The 15,047-nt window shown below is 38.6% G+C and overlaps 1 protein-coding gene across 2 annotated transcripts; it reads right to left on the reverse strand.

The window, feature by feature from the left end:
- Positions 1-2,174: 2,174 nt before the first annotated feature.
- Positions 2,175-13,787, reverse strand: LOC143026455 (protein FRA10AC1 homolog). Of its 2 annotated transcripts, none has more exons than XM_076186885.1 (6): positions 9,710-9,815; positions 9,458-9,616; positions 8,256-8,418; positions 7,962-8,127; positions 7,523-7,682; positions 2,175-5,830 (listed from the first exon to the last, which is right to left on the reverse strand). In XM_076186885.1, the coding sequence occupies exons 2-6, from the start codon at positions 9,486-9,488 to the stop codon at positions 5,541-5,543; spliced, it is 810 nt and encodes a 269-aa protein (XP_076043000.1). In that variant the 5' UTR covers positions 9,489-9,616; positions 9,710-9,815; the 3' UTR covers positions 2,175-5,540. The 2 variants fall into 2 exon arrangements, with proteins under 2 accessions (XP_076043000.1, XP_076042991.1); XM_076186876.1 differs by lacking the exon at positions 9,458-9,616 and adding an exon at positions 13,645-13,787 and having other exon boundaries at positions 2,178-5,830.
- Between the last annotated feature and the right edge of the window lie 1,260 nt (positions 13,788-15,047).

Raw genomic sequence — 15,047 nt, forward strand, 5'->3', positions numbered from 1 at the left:
CTAGAAAGCCATTCACAAAAACCATCCTAACAAGTTTATCCAAGTCTTCGCCTGTGAATGTCGTTGGCAAAAACAGTAACCTGCTCGCCAGCCCAGCGCATTCTTTACAGCCAATTAAACGATTCGAACAAACTCTCGCTGATAGCCTCTTGTAATCTTTTCTTTACCTTCCCTGCATCCACTTGATCACTAGCCACCATTTCCAGCTAGATGCCAATGTGTTGTTCTCTAGGTTAAGGGCAATATAGCTTGCAACGTCCATGACTCCAGTAAATTTAGCCAGTAATTCTGCCTTTTTAAGCAACCCAACAACGTCTCCATTGCTGACAAATGGCCTTAAGGTGATACTATTCATCTTGAATGGCTCCTTTTGTTTGTTGCCTCAATCATCTTTAGTGCCTAGACAGCTTGTAAGATTTGTCAATCATGAACCTGATTTCTGTGGAAATCCCATTCCTTTAATTCCCCTTCGTTTGTACCACACTTCATTCCCTATTCTAGCTTACCTAAAATCATTGCCTATTTGTAAACCTAATCCTAGTGCAGTTCCTCTTGCTTCCCCTCATTTCACACCCACAGTGGGACCCTGACGCTGTCATGTACCAGCAGCACTCCTCCCTCACTGATATATAATAAAAAACAAGAAATTTCTACAATGCATAAGTTTGGAAGTTCCTTTTGCTTATAGCAGGCCTTTTGACTAGTGTTTGTTAGCTCCACCCATTAATTTGATAAGGCACATTTTAATAGGTATGGCAATAAGGTTGGAATTTTTACCAATCAGTAGCTTCATAGTTAGGCAGCCTCTCCCTCAAAATTTTGGCATGCTTTCTAGCTGCACCCAATTTAAACATTAAAAGTTAGCTGGTGTGACAGGCCCTATTTGTAGACCTACTTTTTAGTGCAAGTTTTGATAGATGGCAAGTGATTTTATATTAAATAAATTATTCTTTTAGCCAGTGCCACATGATGGTAGTACCATCTGCTTCCATCACTACACAGTGCATTTTTAGTAACCATGATGGAAGCCATATCATGTGAAAATTGATACAATGGAAAAATAAATACCACTTTGTTTCTTTAGTTTTGTTTGTTCTAATGTAGATAGTGTATTGATGCAATTGATAAAATGTTAAAAAATTCTGTTTTTTGTTCATTCTGAAACTGAAAATACACATTCCGATCATTTGAGTAAACACTGTTGAACAAGTTCTAAAAAGCCGATGAGATACCAAAGTGGCTCACATCTCCTCCCTTTTACTCTCGTCTGTATCACACCCATGCACCTTAAAAGACCCACACTTTAGGGTTCTGTTTGGAAAACTCTTCCTAGACCCGTTTTTGCCTCGACTTCTCATAGGAACCTACACCTTAGGGTTAAAGAGACCAGGATTAGTCCCATCATTCTGTCTTGTTAAAGCCACTTTTACAACCCAAGTGGACTTAGCGGCAGTATTCTTCCTTCCCCCTACCACTGGGGACAGATGTGAAAATGGAAATATATACTCAAAGAAGTGGTACAGGGCAGTATTAAGAGGTGGAGGCAACATAACAGAGGTACAGTTGCAGTTACAATAAAGTAGTATCATTTATCTATGAGTAGATATTTCCTCTAACATAAGACAAAATTATGTGTGGTTCTGGTCCATAAGGGCACCCCATATAGTCCCTAGGGTATTAGCTCCATGATACTGTGCAAATCATACGGCACAATAACATTCAGCCAATACCCCAGATGGGAGTGCATATATATATATATATATATATATATATATATATATATATATATATATATATATATATATATATATATATATATATATATATATATATATATATATATAATATATATATATATACTCGTACACATGTGGTATATGTATGTATACATATTTGGCACATGAGCCAAGGAAGAGATATTGGGAGTCAGAGAAGAATGATAACAGGAAAATGAGAGGAAAAAGATAATGAGAGAAGAAAAGAGACAACAGGAGGGCAAGAGAAGAGAAACCAAGAGATGGTGAAGTAACCTATACTGGGAGAGTCCTTTATTTCATCACTAATAACAGTGCATCAGTCCTTGAGGACAATACTGCACATTAGAGATAAGTTCATAGACAGGAAAGATTGGCAGAGGGCAACAGAAAGGGAGAGGGATAGTAGAAGCAAAGGTATTCTCTACAGCATTTATTGCAAACAATTATGTACACCCCAATATGGGGAATTAAAATAATACCATCCAGATTCATTATAAATGGCAATTTATTCAGGATGAATTACAAACGATATATCTGTAAACTTTTATAAAGGAAATCCTATGAACCAGTAAAAATAACTGGCATGAGCCATATTAAAGTTAATATGAAAATAATATACAAATCATGAGGTAAATGGAATGATGTTTCAGGGAAAAGAGCAGTGGATGAAAAGGGACTTATCACGACAATGAAACCAACTATTCTTCCTTGAACCTTCTCAGATGAGATACTCATCAAGATGAAACTTGAATGTTACATATGTGAAGCTAATGAAGTGTAGAAAGTTAGGCTGTGAAAAGTATTACAAAAGCACATCAAAAACTCACAGGTCTGAAAAAGCTACTCTCGTGCTACAATATTTCAGTGCTGAAAATTAAGTAACCTCTTTTGTGTCATTATAAGAAGCTCAAACATTAGACAATTTAATCTGAGGGACATTGCTAAAAAAAATGTTTAATAAATGACCAATTAATTCTTGAATCATAAAAAAAAGTAACAGGCTATGGATGTCTTCTGGCTTTTCTTGCACATGAACCTGTGGCCATCAATTCAGCCCTGAAGGAGATTTTATTTGCTTTCTGGAAAGAACAAATGTAGAACAGTGAGATTTGAATCTTCTGTTTGGTGGTTCCATTTGGGAAAACTACTGCTTGCTGCCAAACCAATTCTGTACCATTTCTACACATGGTAATGACCTGATCATTGGCATGCCAGCACAGTATTTGCTGGTCTTGGATTTGATTTTTCTGTTGGGTTTATTTCTGGACGAGTCTGGTGAAGTAGAGTTTGGTAATCTGTCATGGAATATTTTTGTGATCCAAGTGTGTGTGTCTTTGTACAGATATATTGTGGGGGTATTGAGGATAGGTTATTGCAGATGTTTGAGAAGAATACTGCTAGGGTTGTTTTTATGTTATATTTACGTGATGTGATTATGAGATGGGAGGGTTTGAGGGCTCTTGCATAATGAGGGACGAGGAAATCAGAACCATTCTCACCCTATCTTCAGGATTCAGAGGTAGAGAAAGCCATCAATGATGCTTGGGCTGGCAATCCCTTTCATGGGAAGAGCTGCTGTATATGACAGAAAAACTGAAAATATAATTTCACCTACAGCATTCAACACTAGGTGAGGTATACAGGTACTTTTCCCACTTTAATGCAATGTACACAAATATTCCTATATGAAATTATAATTAACCAAATACAGTGCAAAGTAAATGTAAATACTGTCAATACGAATCAGTTTACACTAATCTGTATGCCTGTTTTGCATAGCCACAAAGCTATTTTCATGTAAGGCACAATTAATATTAATTTCTTGCTGGACGGTCAAGAGAAGCAGGCTTTAACTTAGTGACAATCCAACTCTGAATTTGAACTTTATCATATATTATTTGTTTATTTGTTTTGTTATCATTTGTCCATTTGTTTATTATTATTTCTTTGATTCTCATTTATTATTAGTTATATGTCAATTCATTATTATTTACTATTTACCTGTTTGTTTATTATTTAACTATACCTATGCATTTATGTATTCTATTTATTATTTACATTATTATAGTTTTTAGTTATTCATTTATTTATTTATTTATCATTATTATGATTTTTTCGCATCCGACCTAGACATGGACCAAAAGGTCTCCTGTTGGTATGCTCTGCCTTTGTAATCCTTTATATAGCTCACTCTTATTCATTTTAAAAGATGTGTTCCTCTACATAGGACTGTGGTTACCTTTCTGTCATAATCAATTAATTCATAAAGCATTAAATAATGCATTTCTTGTTTACATGCAGGAATAAGATGACAGAAATATAAATCTTAGCATCTTCAATCTTCATTCTGAGAAATGAAAAAATACTCGTGTCTTACTGCCTAAGACCTAGCTTCCTAAAGTTAACCCGCTTGCAATGATGATGCCTCTAGAAATTTTGTTCTAGTTAATACAGGTCGTTCTTAATTTACACGAGTTTGGGTTATGTGAATTTGGTTTAACACATACATACATACATACATACATACATACATATACCAAGGCTTTTTCCCAGGTAGCCAAAAAGGAAAAGGCATAAAATCATTCCCACCCATTCCATCCCTGAATACACTCCACACCCCTCCACCCTCCCTCTTATTTTAGCACCTCCTGGATGACGGGTCATCCCTGCACCTTGTCCACTGCCCTGGGTCAGAAGCACTGTCGCAAGACACAGCACATCCACAGCAAGGCCGCTTCATTAAATCGGCGACCCCCCCTCTCCGTCCCCCCATGCATAAAAGGAGAAGACGGGGAGAAATCCCTTCGGCTGCGTCAAATTTTGCTCACACATACTACCTCACCCCCCATCCCCCTGCCCATTCCACCTCATGCATCACAACATCATCCATATACAACCATTCTCCATTCACCCCTGTCTTCTGTCCTCTCCCGTCCTTCCTCAACAGACATTCCCCTCTTCCCCAAAGCCCCCTTCACCCCATCCATCCACCTCATCCTAGGACGTCCCCTCATGTTCACTCCCTCTACATCTGCCTTCCATACCTCTTTTACTAGTCTTTCTTCACTCATTCTTTCCATGTGTCCAAACCATCCTAATACTCTTTCATCAACCCTATCTCCCAACTCCCTTTCCACCCCCATTCTTCTCCTCACCTCCTCATTTCTCACTCTATCTAGCCTAGTAACCCCCATCATACTTCTCAGACACCTCATCTCAAACACATTCAAACTCCTTCTCACTTCCTCTCTTATGTTCCATGTTTCTGCCCCATAAAGTGCTGTTGGCACAATCACTCCTTCATACAGTCTCCTCTTAGCATCCATTCCCAAATCAATATATTTAATTCAAATTATGCAGTTTGTTTGAATTAACAAGAGTTGGGTACCTCAGTGCTCTTCTGCCCACCCACTCCCATTCAATTTACACTTTTTGTCAATTACACAATGCCTATCTGTCCCAATATATCATGTAAATTAAGAACTACCTGTACTCAATGACTTGATCCAAACAAGGGCAGTACTTAATGCTGAAGAGGTTATGGTCATCTCAATTAATCTATTCACCACAACAATGCCTTTAGAGCTCTGGTTAACTGTTAACCAGATTATTCTATTCATCTGAGGGCAGGACCTCACACTCAAGGTGTTGACATTTGCACCAGGTGCAATATATTTTCCACAGAATATAAAATAAAATAACAAGGTTACCTGGCAACAAAATTCAACCTCTACAACCATACATGATGAACACCTGGCCTACTTTCCTCTCTGAGAGGGAGTGTTATAGGAGTAAGTCTTCCAAATATTCCTCAAATTCTTCATCTCTACTCTTTTCCTCTGGCACATCAATGGGAGCGGCCCATATGGATTCATCAGCCTGCGGCACTTCGGTGGGAGGCGTCCCTATGGAATCATCTCCTTGGGACACCTCTTCCTTTGCTCTTGACCCAGCCTCCTCCTCCTCTTCTTTCTTCTCCTTTTGATATTTCATTTTCTTCTTCTTACTTTTCTTTGTGACTTCCTTCTTCTTAGTGCGATAGTTGAGTTTATATGAACAATCATGACAGAGCCCTGAGGGTGAAAGAAATGAAAAGCATAATACAATCAAGTCACCTGAGGCATGGCTCTGAACTGGTGCTGCAACAAATAAATCCTTGCCATCATATAATTAACCAAAACCAGTGGTTCTCAACCTGGAGGCCATGACAAGAATTTGGGAGGGTCATGGCCTCATGTTACAAATTATACATTTTAATATGTGAGGAATCTGGAGAGAGGGGGGACCAAGAGCGAGAAAGAAAAGAGAGGAGAGAAAGAGAGGAAGGGAGTGAGTGAGAGTGATAGAGAGAGAGAGAGCAAGAGAGAGAGAGCAAGAGAGAGCAAGAGAGAGAGAGCAAGAGAGAGCAAGAGAGAGAGAGAGAGAGAGAGAGAGAGAGAGAGAGAGAGAGAGAGAGAGAGAGAGAGAGAGAGAGAGAGAGAGAGAGAGAGAGAGGAGAGAGAGAGAGAGAGGAGAGAGAGAAAGAGAGAGAGAGAAAGAGAGAGAGAGAGAGAGAGAGAGAGAGAGAGAGAGAGAGAGAGAGAGAGAGAGAGAGAGAGAGAGAGAGAGAGAGAGAGAGAGAGAGAGAGAGAGAGAGAGAGAGAGAGAGAGAGAGAGAGAGAGAGGAGAGAGAGAGACGAGAGGAGAGAGAGACAGAGACAAGAGGAGAGAGAGACAGAGACGAGAGGAGACAGAGACGAGAGGAGAGAGAGACAAGAGGAGAGGGAGACAAGATGAGAAAGAGGAGAGAGAGAAGAGATGAGAGAGAGGAGAGAGAAGAGATGAGAGAGAGGAGAGAGAGAATGAGAGAGGAGAGTGAGAATGAGAGAGGAGAGAGAGAATGAGAGAGGAGAGAGAGAATGAGAGAGGAGAGAGAGAATGAGAGAGAGAGAGAGAGAGAGAGAGAGAGAGAGAGAGAGAGAGAGAGAGAGAGAGAGAGAGAGAGAGAGAGAGAGAGAGAGAGAGAGAGAGAGAGAGAGAGAGAGAGAGAGAGAGAGAGAGAGAGAGAGAGAGAGAGAGAGAGAGAGAGAGAGAGAGAGAGAGAGAGAGAGAGAGAGAGAGAGAGAGAGAGAGAGAGAGAGAGAGAGAGAGAGAGAGAGAGAGAGAGAAGGAAAGTGGAAATAGAGACAGAGAAAAAAGAAAAAGAGAGACAGAAAGAGAGAGAGATAAAAATGAGAAGGAGAATGAAAGAAAATCCATCACTGCCCTGGCAGTAGAAAAATTAGATAATTATGATTGTCAACTTTGTAATAAAGCAGTTTCTCTTCATCAACATTTAATATTATCATTATCTCTTTTTTTTTTATAGAAAAATGAAAGGGTGCCATATGAATGTTGAGAATTCATACTGACAGCCATACTGTCAGCCTCTGGTTTACCCTTACATGGTGGTCCTTCCTCCTCATCCACTTGTGTGTAATTTGAAAAGACAAGAACCTTCAGGCTGAGTCAATTTATCATTCATTCACAACTATTCTCCACTTACAACTATCGCTTGCTCTCTCCATTCCCTACTCAACAAGGCCCTGTTCCCCCCCTCCATCCATCTCATTCAGTCTTCCCTTAAAGTTCACTCCATCTGCCTCTGCCTTCCACATTATTTCTATGCTAGTCTTCCTTTATCTATTCCTTCCATGTGACCAAACCACTCCCAAATGACTTTAAATCAACTGAGGAAACATCACTTCTGATCAGATTCAACAGAAAAACTAAGCAATCCTACTTACTTAATTTGACCAGAGCATTTTTCTTCTCCGACTTCTCCAAGTAAGCAAAGTTAGTCTCCCAAGTACGCAGGTTCTCCTTGATGGGGCACCTTTTCTCGCTGCATATGAACTGCCCTTTTCCTTCCACTACTTCTTTCTCAGTCTGCCATCTCATTCCAACCTGGTCAGAATGGTAAAACTCCACTGTAACTGGGTAAGTGAACAGTTAGAGCACCTCTGACTAAAGTGCAAGAATGCAAGAACCCAGAGGTATGACAGAAGTACAGGGATACAGTCTGAACTTTTCAAATTCCAATAAAGATATGTATACATTGCCACACAAAGCACATAACAGCTAAGATGTTGGATAAAAAGAAGGAAATAAAGGAAGAAAACCATAGTAGGTGTATCATCATAATTTATCTCTTATCCTATCCCTTCCCTTAATTGCAGCACTTACTTTATTTTCTTTATACCTCGACAGGTCGCATATACAATATTCCTTGTATAACTTGTCATAATATCTTTTGGCTAGCTGTTGTCCCCAAGTCAGTGGCGTTTCTCCCGATTCCCATAAGAACTTGTGATTTTCTTGAATGATATCAATGTCTCGCTTATCTCGACTCCTACAAAAAATGGAAATCACGAGTGAAAAATATATACAAATACAGAATATACATAGGTAACTTATAATCACATTCTCGTGAATGAATCAAATCACACCAGTATACTGGATCTTCATGGATTTACTTACGTATCTCTCTGCAGGTATTTTGTTGCACCTGGATGGTACAAAATGTACTGGTTGATTAGGAACTTATGTTGCTCATAAGCATTCAATCTTGCTAGCTGGGCCCTGAAACGCCTGCCTTCAGTTTGATACACTTCATCAACTGCATCACTTCTTTTAACATATGCTGTGGAGGTGGAGAAACAAAACTTATTGCTTTTTTTTAATAAACCAAAAGGCCTCTTCCCCCTTACAATGGGGGTGGCCAAATCAAAACATACACCTACCTTAAATCTATCCAAAACACATTTGTTGTCCCTCTTATCTTAGATCTCACTGATACAAGGTTATCCTTCTCCCAAGCACACACTGCTCAGGTCAGCAGCAAGACATCATTTCCACAGCAAGGCCCAACAGATAGAGCTTGTTTGCCCCCCCCGCACTGCTTCTTTATGTGGTAAACCCCCTCCCTCATCTACTTGAGAAACATTTGGAGCAGACAAGAACTGCCTTTTGGGCTGTGTCATTTCTTCATCCATTTAAAGCTACTCTCCGTTAAAACCGCTTTTACACTTTCTTACTTGCTTGACAAACATTCCTCTTTCACCCAATACCCCTTTCATCCTACCCATCCACCTCATTCTTGATCATCCCTCAAAGTTCCCTCCTTCCACTTCTGCTTCCTACATTCCTTTTGACAATTTTTCATTAATCATTCTTTCCTTACTCTCAAACCTTCTCAGCAGTCTTAATAGATCAATTCTATTTACCAGCTCTACACTCCACCTCACCCTATGTCTCACTTTATCTATCCTCATCATCCCCACAGCATGGTTCCTAACAAACAAGGAAACAGACACCATACAAACTGCACATAATTAAAAGTATTACAAATAATAACTAGATGCACTATATCCACCCAATCTACACTCAAGAGACTAAAATCCCCATAGAGCAGCACATCATTCTCTGCACGAGCTCTCAATCACACATGAGCATAACAAACTGAAGAAAAATAAATAATAAATCAACTGTACTCAAACATTTACAGCATCCCTATACACCTCTACACCTATCACCTACACATTCAGATCACAAAACAAACACTCCAATACAATCTCCCAACCCCCATACTCCACCTGACTTCTCAAGACATCAGCCCAAAAAATTCGCCCCAAAATAAGCATGAACGACACTGGTATGAGTGTATTCTATCTATTGCCCACCAATGAACAGTAGCACCAATCCAATGGCCATTGTGGATTACTTGGGAGCTGTAGGCCTCTGGCCTGGGGCAACGGACAACTTGATTGTTCTTTACATCTTTATTCTCTATGCAGTGAAGTTCGTTTAGTACCAAGTCTTCTAGGCAGTTTGCTTTCCTACTGAAATTCATTGTACGATTCAAAGAATAAAAATAACAATAATGAATATCAGTTAATCAATACATAAACAAATAAATACAAACAATCTCTTACTTGATGCAAGCTTCAGTTTCTTATCATTAAATTCTTTTTCATTTAATTTTATTTTCTTGGCTTCCACATCTTCCTCAAAGGCAGAGTCATACCCAACCTCCGACAACTGGAAAGAAAAATAAGTTTCAGTATCAATGAAATTACATCTTGAATACTTGATGGAAACAAAATATATGCACATGTGAGGCTAAACATTTTTAGATTCTTTTCCAATAAAAAGACTTGGTCTTGGATATTTCTTTGATTCATGAAAGTGCAAGACTACAATTGCTCCACTATTTTTGAGCAGAGATTAGTCTCCATTCATAAAATAATGCTGTTTGACTCCTGTTCATAAGGGTGTCAATAAATGTTTAACAGATTCACTGCATACCTTTCATACAGTCAATACCCAGTACAGATCAAAAGTGAAAGATGTGGACCACTTGAAATGCTTCAGTTCTAAGTTCACCAATAAATGATCGATTGATTTTATATTTTCTGTTATGAACTCCCCCTATCAGGAGGCTAGAACAGTGCCCCTAAAAAAGGACTTTGTAATGTGGAATTTAATGAACCATGCCCTTGGTTCAGACTACCATGACCTCCACTACAAGTAGTAACACTCTAACCTGCTCGGCCAGTGATAAATCACTACACCAAAATAAAAGGGATCACATGAAGAACTGTCATCCCAGAACACCCACATGAAGAATCGTCACCCCATGAGATCCCACTTGAAGAATTGTCACCCCAGTATGCCAGATATCAACGGTGGAATAAAGATTAGGTTAGGTTAAGTTAGGTTGAATGCGGGTTATGCTTATTGTCATCAACTTATACAACAGAAGAATCATAAACCCAGGATGGCCCACATGAAGAATTGTCACCCTGTCAAAGTCTGGGGTAACGATTCTTCATGTGATCCAATAAAAGTATATGTGGTTATTGGTCTCTATCCTATAATCTAGAAGGTACTGAACACCTCATCCTACAATGCTCCATGCTCGCAATCTCAAAACAACATATTTCTTCCTTGAATATCCTATTGGCCTGCCCAATGGCTGTTTCCAGTTATTTTGGACCCATGGGTCTCCTACATGAGAAACCTGTATCTAAAAACACTCAAATCTTCAATACATGATGGCTCTCAGGTGGTGGCATAAGGTGCTTCATAGTTATCTGACATAAGGCAAATATTTGATTCTTAGGTATGTTAGAAAATTAGATAATAGGAGACAGGACCCAATGATTGTTGCTCCTTTCCTGTATACTACAATTAGGTAAATACTGCCTACCCCCCCATACCCTGCCCTACACTCTGTCCCATTTTAGACGCCTTTACAACCTGAGTGGGAAGACCCAGTGGCAGTATTCTTCTTCCCACTACTACAGGGTAAAGGCAAAAATGGAAATATATACTCCAAAGAAGTGGTATAAGACAGTATTAAGACGAGGTGTGACAACATAATGAAGAGACAGTCACGGTACAATAAAGTAGCATTATTTCTCTATGATTATAGATTTCCTCTAACACAGACATAATGATGTGAGGCTCTGGTCCATAGGGGCATCCCGTATAGTCCCTAAAGTATCAATTGCATGCTGCTGCATAGTTTCTACCACACAATAACTTGCAGTTAATACCCCAGACAGGGTACTGTGTCTTGCTACATTGCTTCTGACCCAGGGCAGTGGGTGGGATAAAGGTATGACCCATCATCCATGAGGAGCTAAGAAGAGAAGGGGTAAAGGATGGTAGATAAGAGTGGAATGGGTAGGAGTAGGTATGTGCCTTTGACTTGGCTACCTCCTTTATAAGGGGGTAAAAGCTCTTGGTACACAGAATATACAATTTCAGACAGTAGGCTAATCACTCCCTGCATCTATTAGTTTCGCTCTTAATAGATTTTCTTTTTCTAAACAAATTATACAAAACATATCACTGAAAACTAACAACAAGAGCATTATCTATCTCTAAAACAATAAATTCTGTACCTGAGGGCACCATGTTTGTCCATAATTTTTATTATGATTTTATTATATCAGGGGTAAAGCTGAATATACATTATTTTTCCCAATACAGAGTATTTCTTTCTACTACCAAGTATCTATCTATTGATTATACTCTTGTACCTTACAAAACCATTGAAAGTTCTTGGGAAAAAAAAAAAATCTTCAAACAAATTGTTTGAAGAAAAGTCCAGGCTGCATTTCTTAAGGCATTTTCTAAGTTAGGCTATTTTGCATTAGGTGCTGCTAGGTTATCACAACCCAAAAATAAATATTTCCCATCCTGACATTTTCAAAACACTGACACATTCTCCATAAACTAAGCACTAAAACCATTTCTCAAATCTGACAAAACTTCTTGTTGATAAACACCATAATTTCTTAGAAAAAGAACACATCTCACCGAAGCAATATATATATATACACAAAAAGTATGGTTACAATCATTTACACTTGAGAGTTATGGGTAATTAGTAAGCCTGGCCTAATCATATATATCCATACTTTCCATACTTTTCAAGTCATGATTTAAATATAAGTTGAGTTTACTTAAAATACATGCTGTCGCAACCCATTCTACTGGCTACTCTGACTGAAGAAGTTCCTTGATATTTTATTTAACATTATATAATCTCTTTTACAATAATTCAGATCAATCACTAAGCACAGTCTTCTTTGAAATTTCATTTTGTAAAAACTTTCCATGTCAAGTCAACATGATCACTTCTCCAACTAATATTGAAGAGATACAAAAGCTAGATGCTGTGCAGAGGAGCTTCATCAGCAAGATTGTCTCACTAAGTGGCAAAAATTACTGGGAATGACTGCAGCACCTCAAGCTATATTCTCTCCAAAGAAGAAGAGAAGGATACCAAATCATATACACCTGGAAGATCCGGGAAGGTCTGCTACCAAATATTGGCCTGAAATTAAGCCCAAACAAGACATGCTACATTAGAGGCCCCCCAAAACAAACTGCCAGTGTGAAGACACTTAAGAGTTTGTAGCTTTAGCAGAACAGGGCCAACACTGTTCAACAATCTCCCTCAGAATCTGAGAGACATGTAGTGTAGTAGTGAGAGACATGCAGTGTAGTAGTTTTCAAGCATCACCTAGACATCTTACTGCAGTAGATTGAAGATGCACCTCCTCTGCCTTTATATCAAACCTAGCCTCACTACAACAGGCTAAGATTACCTAATTCCTTTGTACATGAGGCAAAACAGAGGTTACAGTAGCCATTTCTGTAGCTGAGGCTGATAGGCCGAAATCACCACAAGGTGAAGGTATCACAAGGTGAAGGTAAGGTGTAATCATCTTTAAATCCTCAATCAAGTTCCCATCGTCTATAAATATAAGATCAAGCACATTTGACGTTCCACAAGCCTTGTCTTTCGCACCAAATCTCACATTTTCCACCCAAAAAAATCTCCAAAAACTTACTATCAAAAGAATCAACACTCTTATGTGTGTAATAATTCACAAAGTTCACATCTGGCAGATTAAAATCTCCCATGATACTTTAAATGTCTTCAATCAGAAACCCTATACTTACCCTTTCATTTCTCTGAATTTCGTTTATTAAATAACATGTCAAACAATGATGGTGATATTCTCATCTTAATTAACCAGATTCTTTCTAGTAAATAAAAGGCCGACTCAAATAATTTTTAAGCTTGGTTTGAGGGGCAATGAGGACAGATTGTCATGATAGGTGTACAATCTGATAAAAGTTCGAGAACTTGCCGAGAGGTGTTATAAAGAGCGTAAGTTGTGAACAAATACAATGCATGCAAATTATGAAATATGAACAATAATATGTTATATGGGGTCCGCCAGATGATGCATCGATCTTTTTACTTTTATGGGAGATGAAAATTAACTCCAATATTGAGAAGCGAGTCAAATGACAACATATAGTTATGTTCTTCAATCTTACTTACCTTTCTTGCCATTTCCTTTCTCCAAATATCACTTCAGAGAAACTCCCAATTGTCAATGTTTACTACGACACCTCAATCCCTCTCCCAGCAGACGAACACTGGCAACAGTGATCTCATCTTAGATCACTACAGTACAAACAAACAATGATTCTAGCACAAAGGATCGATTTAGATGCCATATTGAAGTTTATATATAAAAAACAAATGACCTAGATCACAAAATCTGGCATAGCAATAGGAATAAATATTGTAATACAATAGTAACCATCTGACTGGTATTAGTATGTTGATATGTGATATCTGACGCAAGGAAACGATAAATTGAATACAAATTAAACAAGATCATAATCCCTTCAAGCTATTATTGACTATTCTTTGCACAACATCATTTACTGCTTCATCTAACCATTATGTACAGGAAAGGACCTATGCTCGTAAGGTCCTGTCCTTTATTCTAAAACTATTACACCTAGTTTTAATACATACATTGCTTGGGCTATGTCATAGTTATTCCAAAATGCATCTGTATGGAAATGTATTTCATTTTTTTTTTTTTTCATAACATTGATGCCTACCCGTTTTAAACCAAGGGATCCTGTTTGTCAAATTTGTCCAACCTATTTGCTTTGAAACATTATGGGTTGCAATGGCCTAGAATTCTGGTAATTCAGAAGTATTCCCTAATATTTTTCTTATAAGGTAGCATCATATTTGTTTTGTTTCAACCTTAGAGCACTCTTACATTTTCTAGAGAACACGTATTTTTTGCTAACAGTTAGTATCTGCATTCACTGAGTATCCTTTTGGAAATCCTATTTAGCCGTGGGCTCTTTCTCACAACCGTATTCTCTCATATTCTTTTTTCGTCCTTGTAATAATGTTTTGCCCACCTTTGCCACGCCTTTCTCTCCCTTGCTGCCTTACATGTTCTGTTAAACAACCCCCCCCCCAACCATTCTAGGAACATGCATTGTCACAACTTCGGCGTTGCGACACACTACCTGTACCTAATGTTTTCCCATTTTCTTGCAGACTAGTAAGCACCCCCTTCTTTTCGGCCCCGGAAGTTTGGCCCTTCATCAATTACTTTTTCCTTCGCTCACTAAAGACACTGGAAGTCTTAAAGCATCCAGTGATTACTTCTTTATAATTTTGCTAAACCTTCTCAGGCAAGTTAAAGTTACTCGAGTCCCGTTTCATTGCAACATTTTGTTGTCAGAGTTTGACGCCAATTGGTTGACAATGCCTTATTGAGGCTAAGCATCCTCGGTTTCCTCTATTTGGTTAAAATAATGTACACGTTCTCATCCATTAGTCAGGACATCATTTCACCTCGTCTTCCAAAGTTGTCTTCACAAGCCACTCATACTAGGAGCCAACAAAGGTTCCTATAATATTTCAAA

The sequence above is a fragment of the Oratosquilla oratoria genome, chromosome 1 (genome assembly GCF_046742065.1).
Source record: "Oratosquilla oratoria isolate Oo_2021 chromosome 1, ASM4674206v1, whole genome shotgun sequence".
NCBI classification, from domain to species: domain Eukaryota; kingdom Metazoa; phylum Arthropoda; class Malacostraca; order Stomatopoda; family Squillidae; genus Oratosquilla; species Oratosquilla oratoria.

What these genes read in the sequence shown, in the direction of transcription:
- LOC143026455 (XM_076186876.1), bottom strand. An exon ending in AAATACCTGCAGAGAGATAC is followed by an intron (nt 8,128 to 8,255) that starts GTAAGTAAATCC and finishes CATTTTTTGTAG; the next exon opens with GAGTCGAGATAAGCGAGACA. An exon ending in CGAGGTATAAAGAAAATAAA is followed by an intron (nt 7,683 to 7,961) that starts GTAAGTGCTGCA and finishes CATTCTGACCAG; the next exon opens with GTTGGAATGAGATGGCAGAC.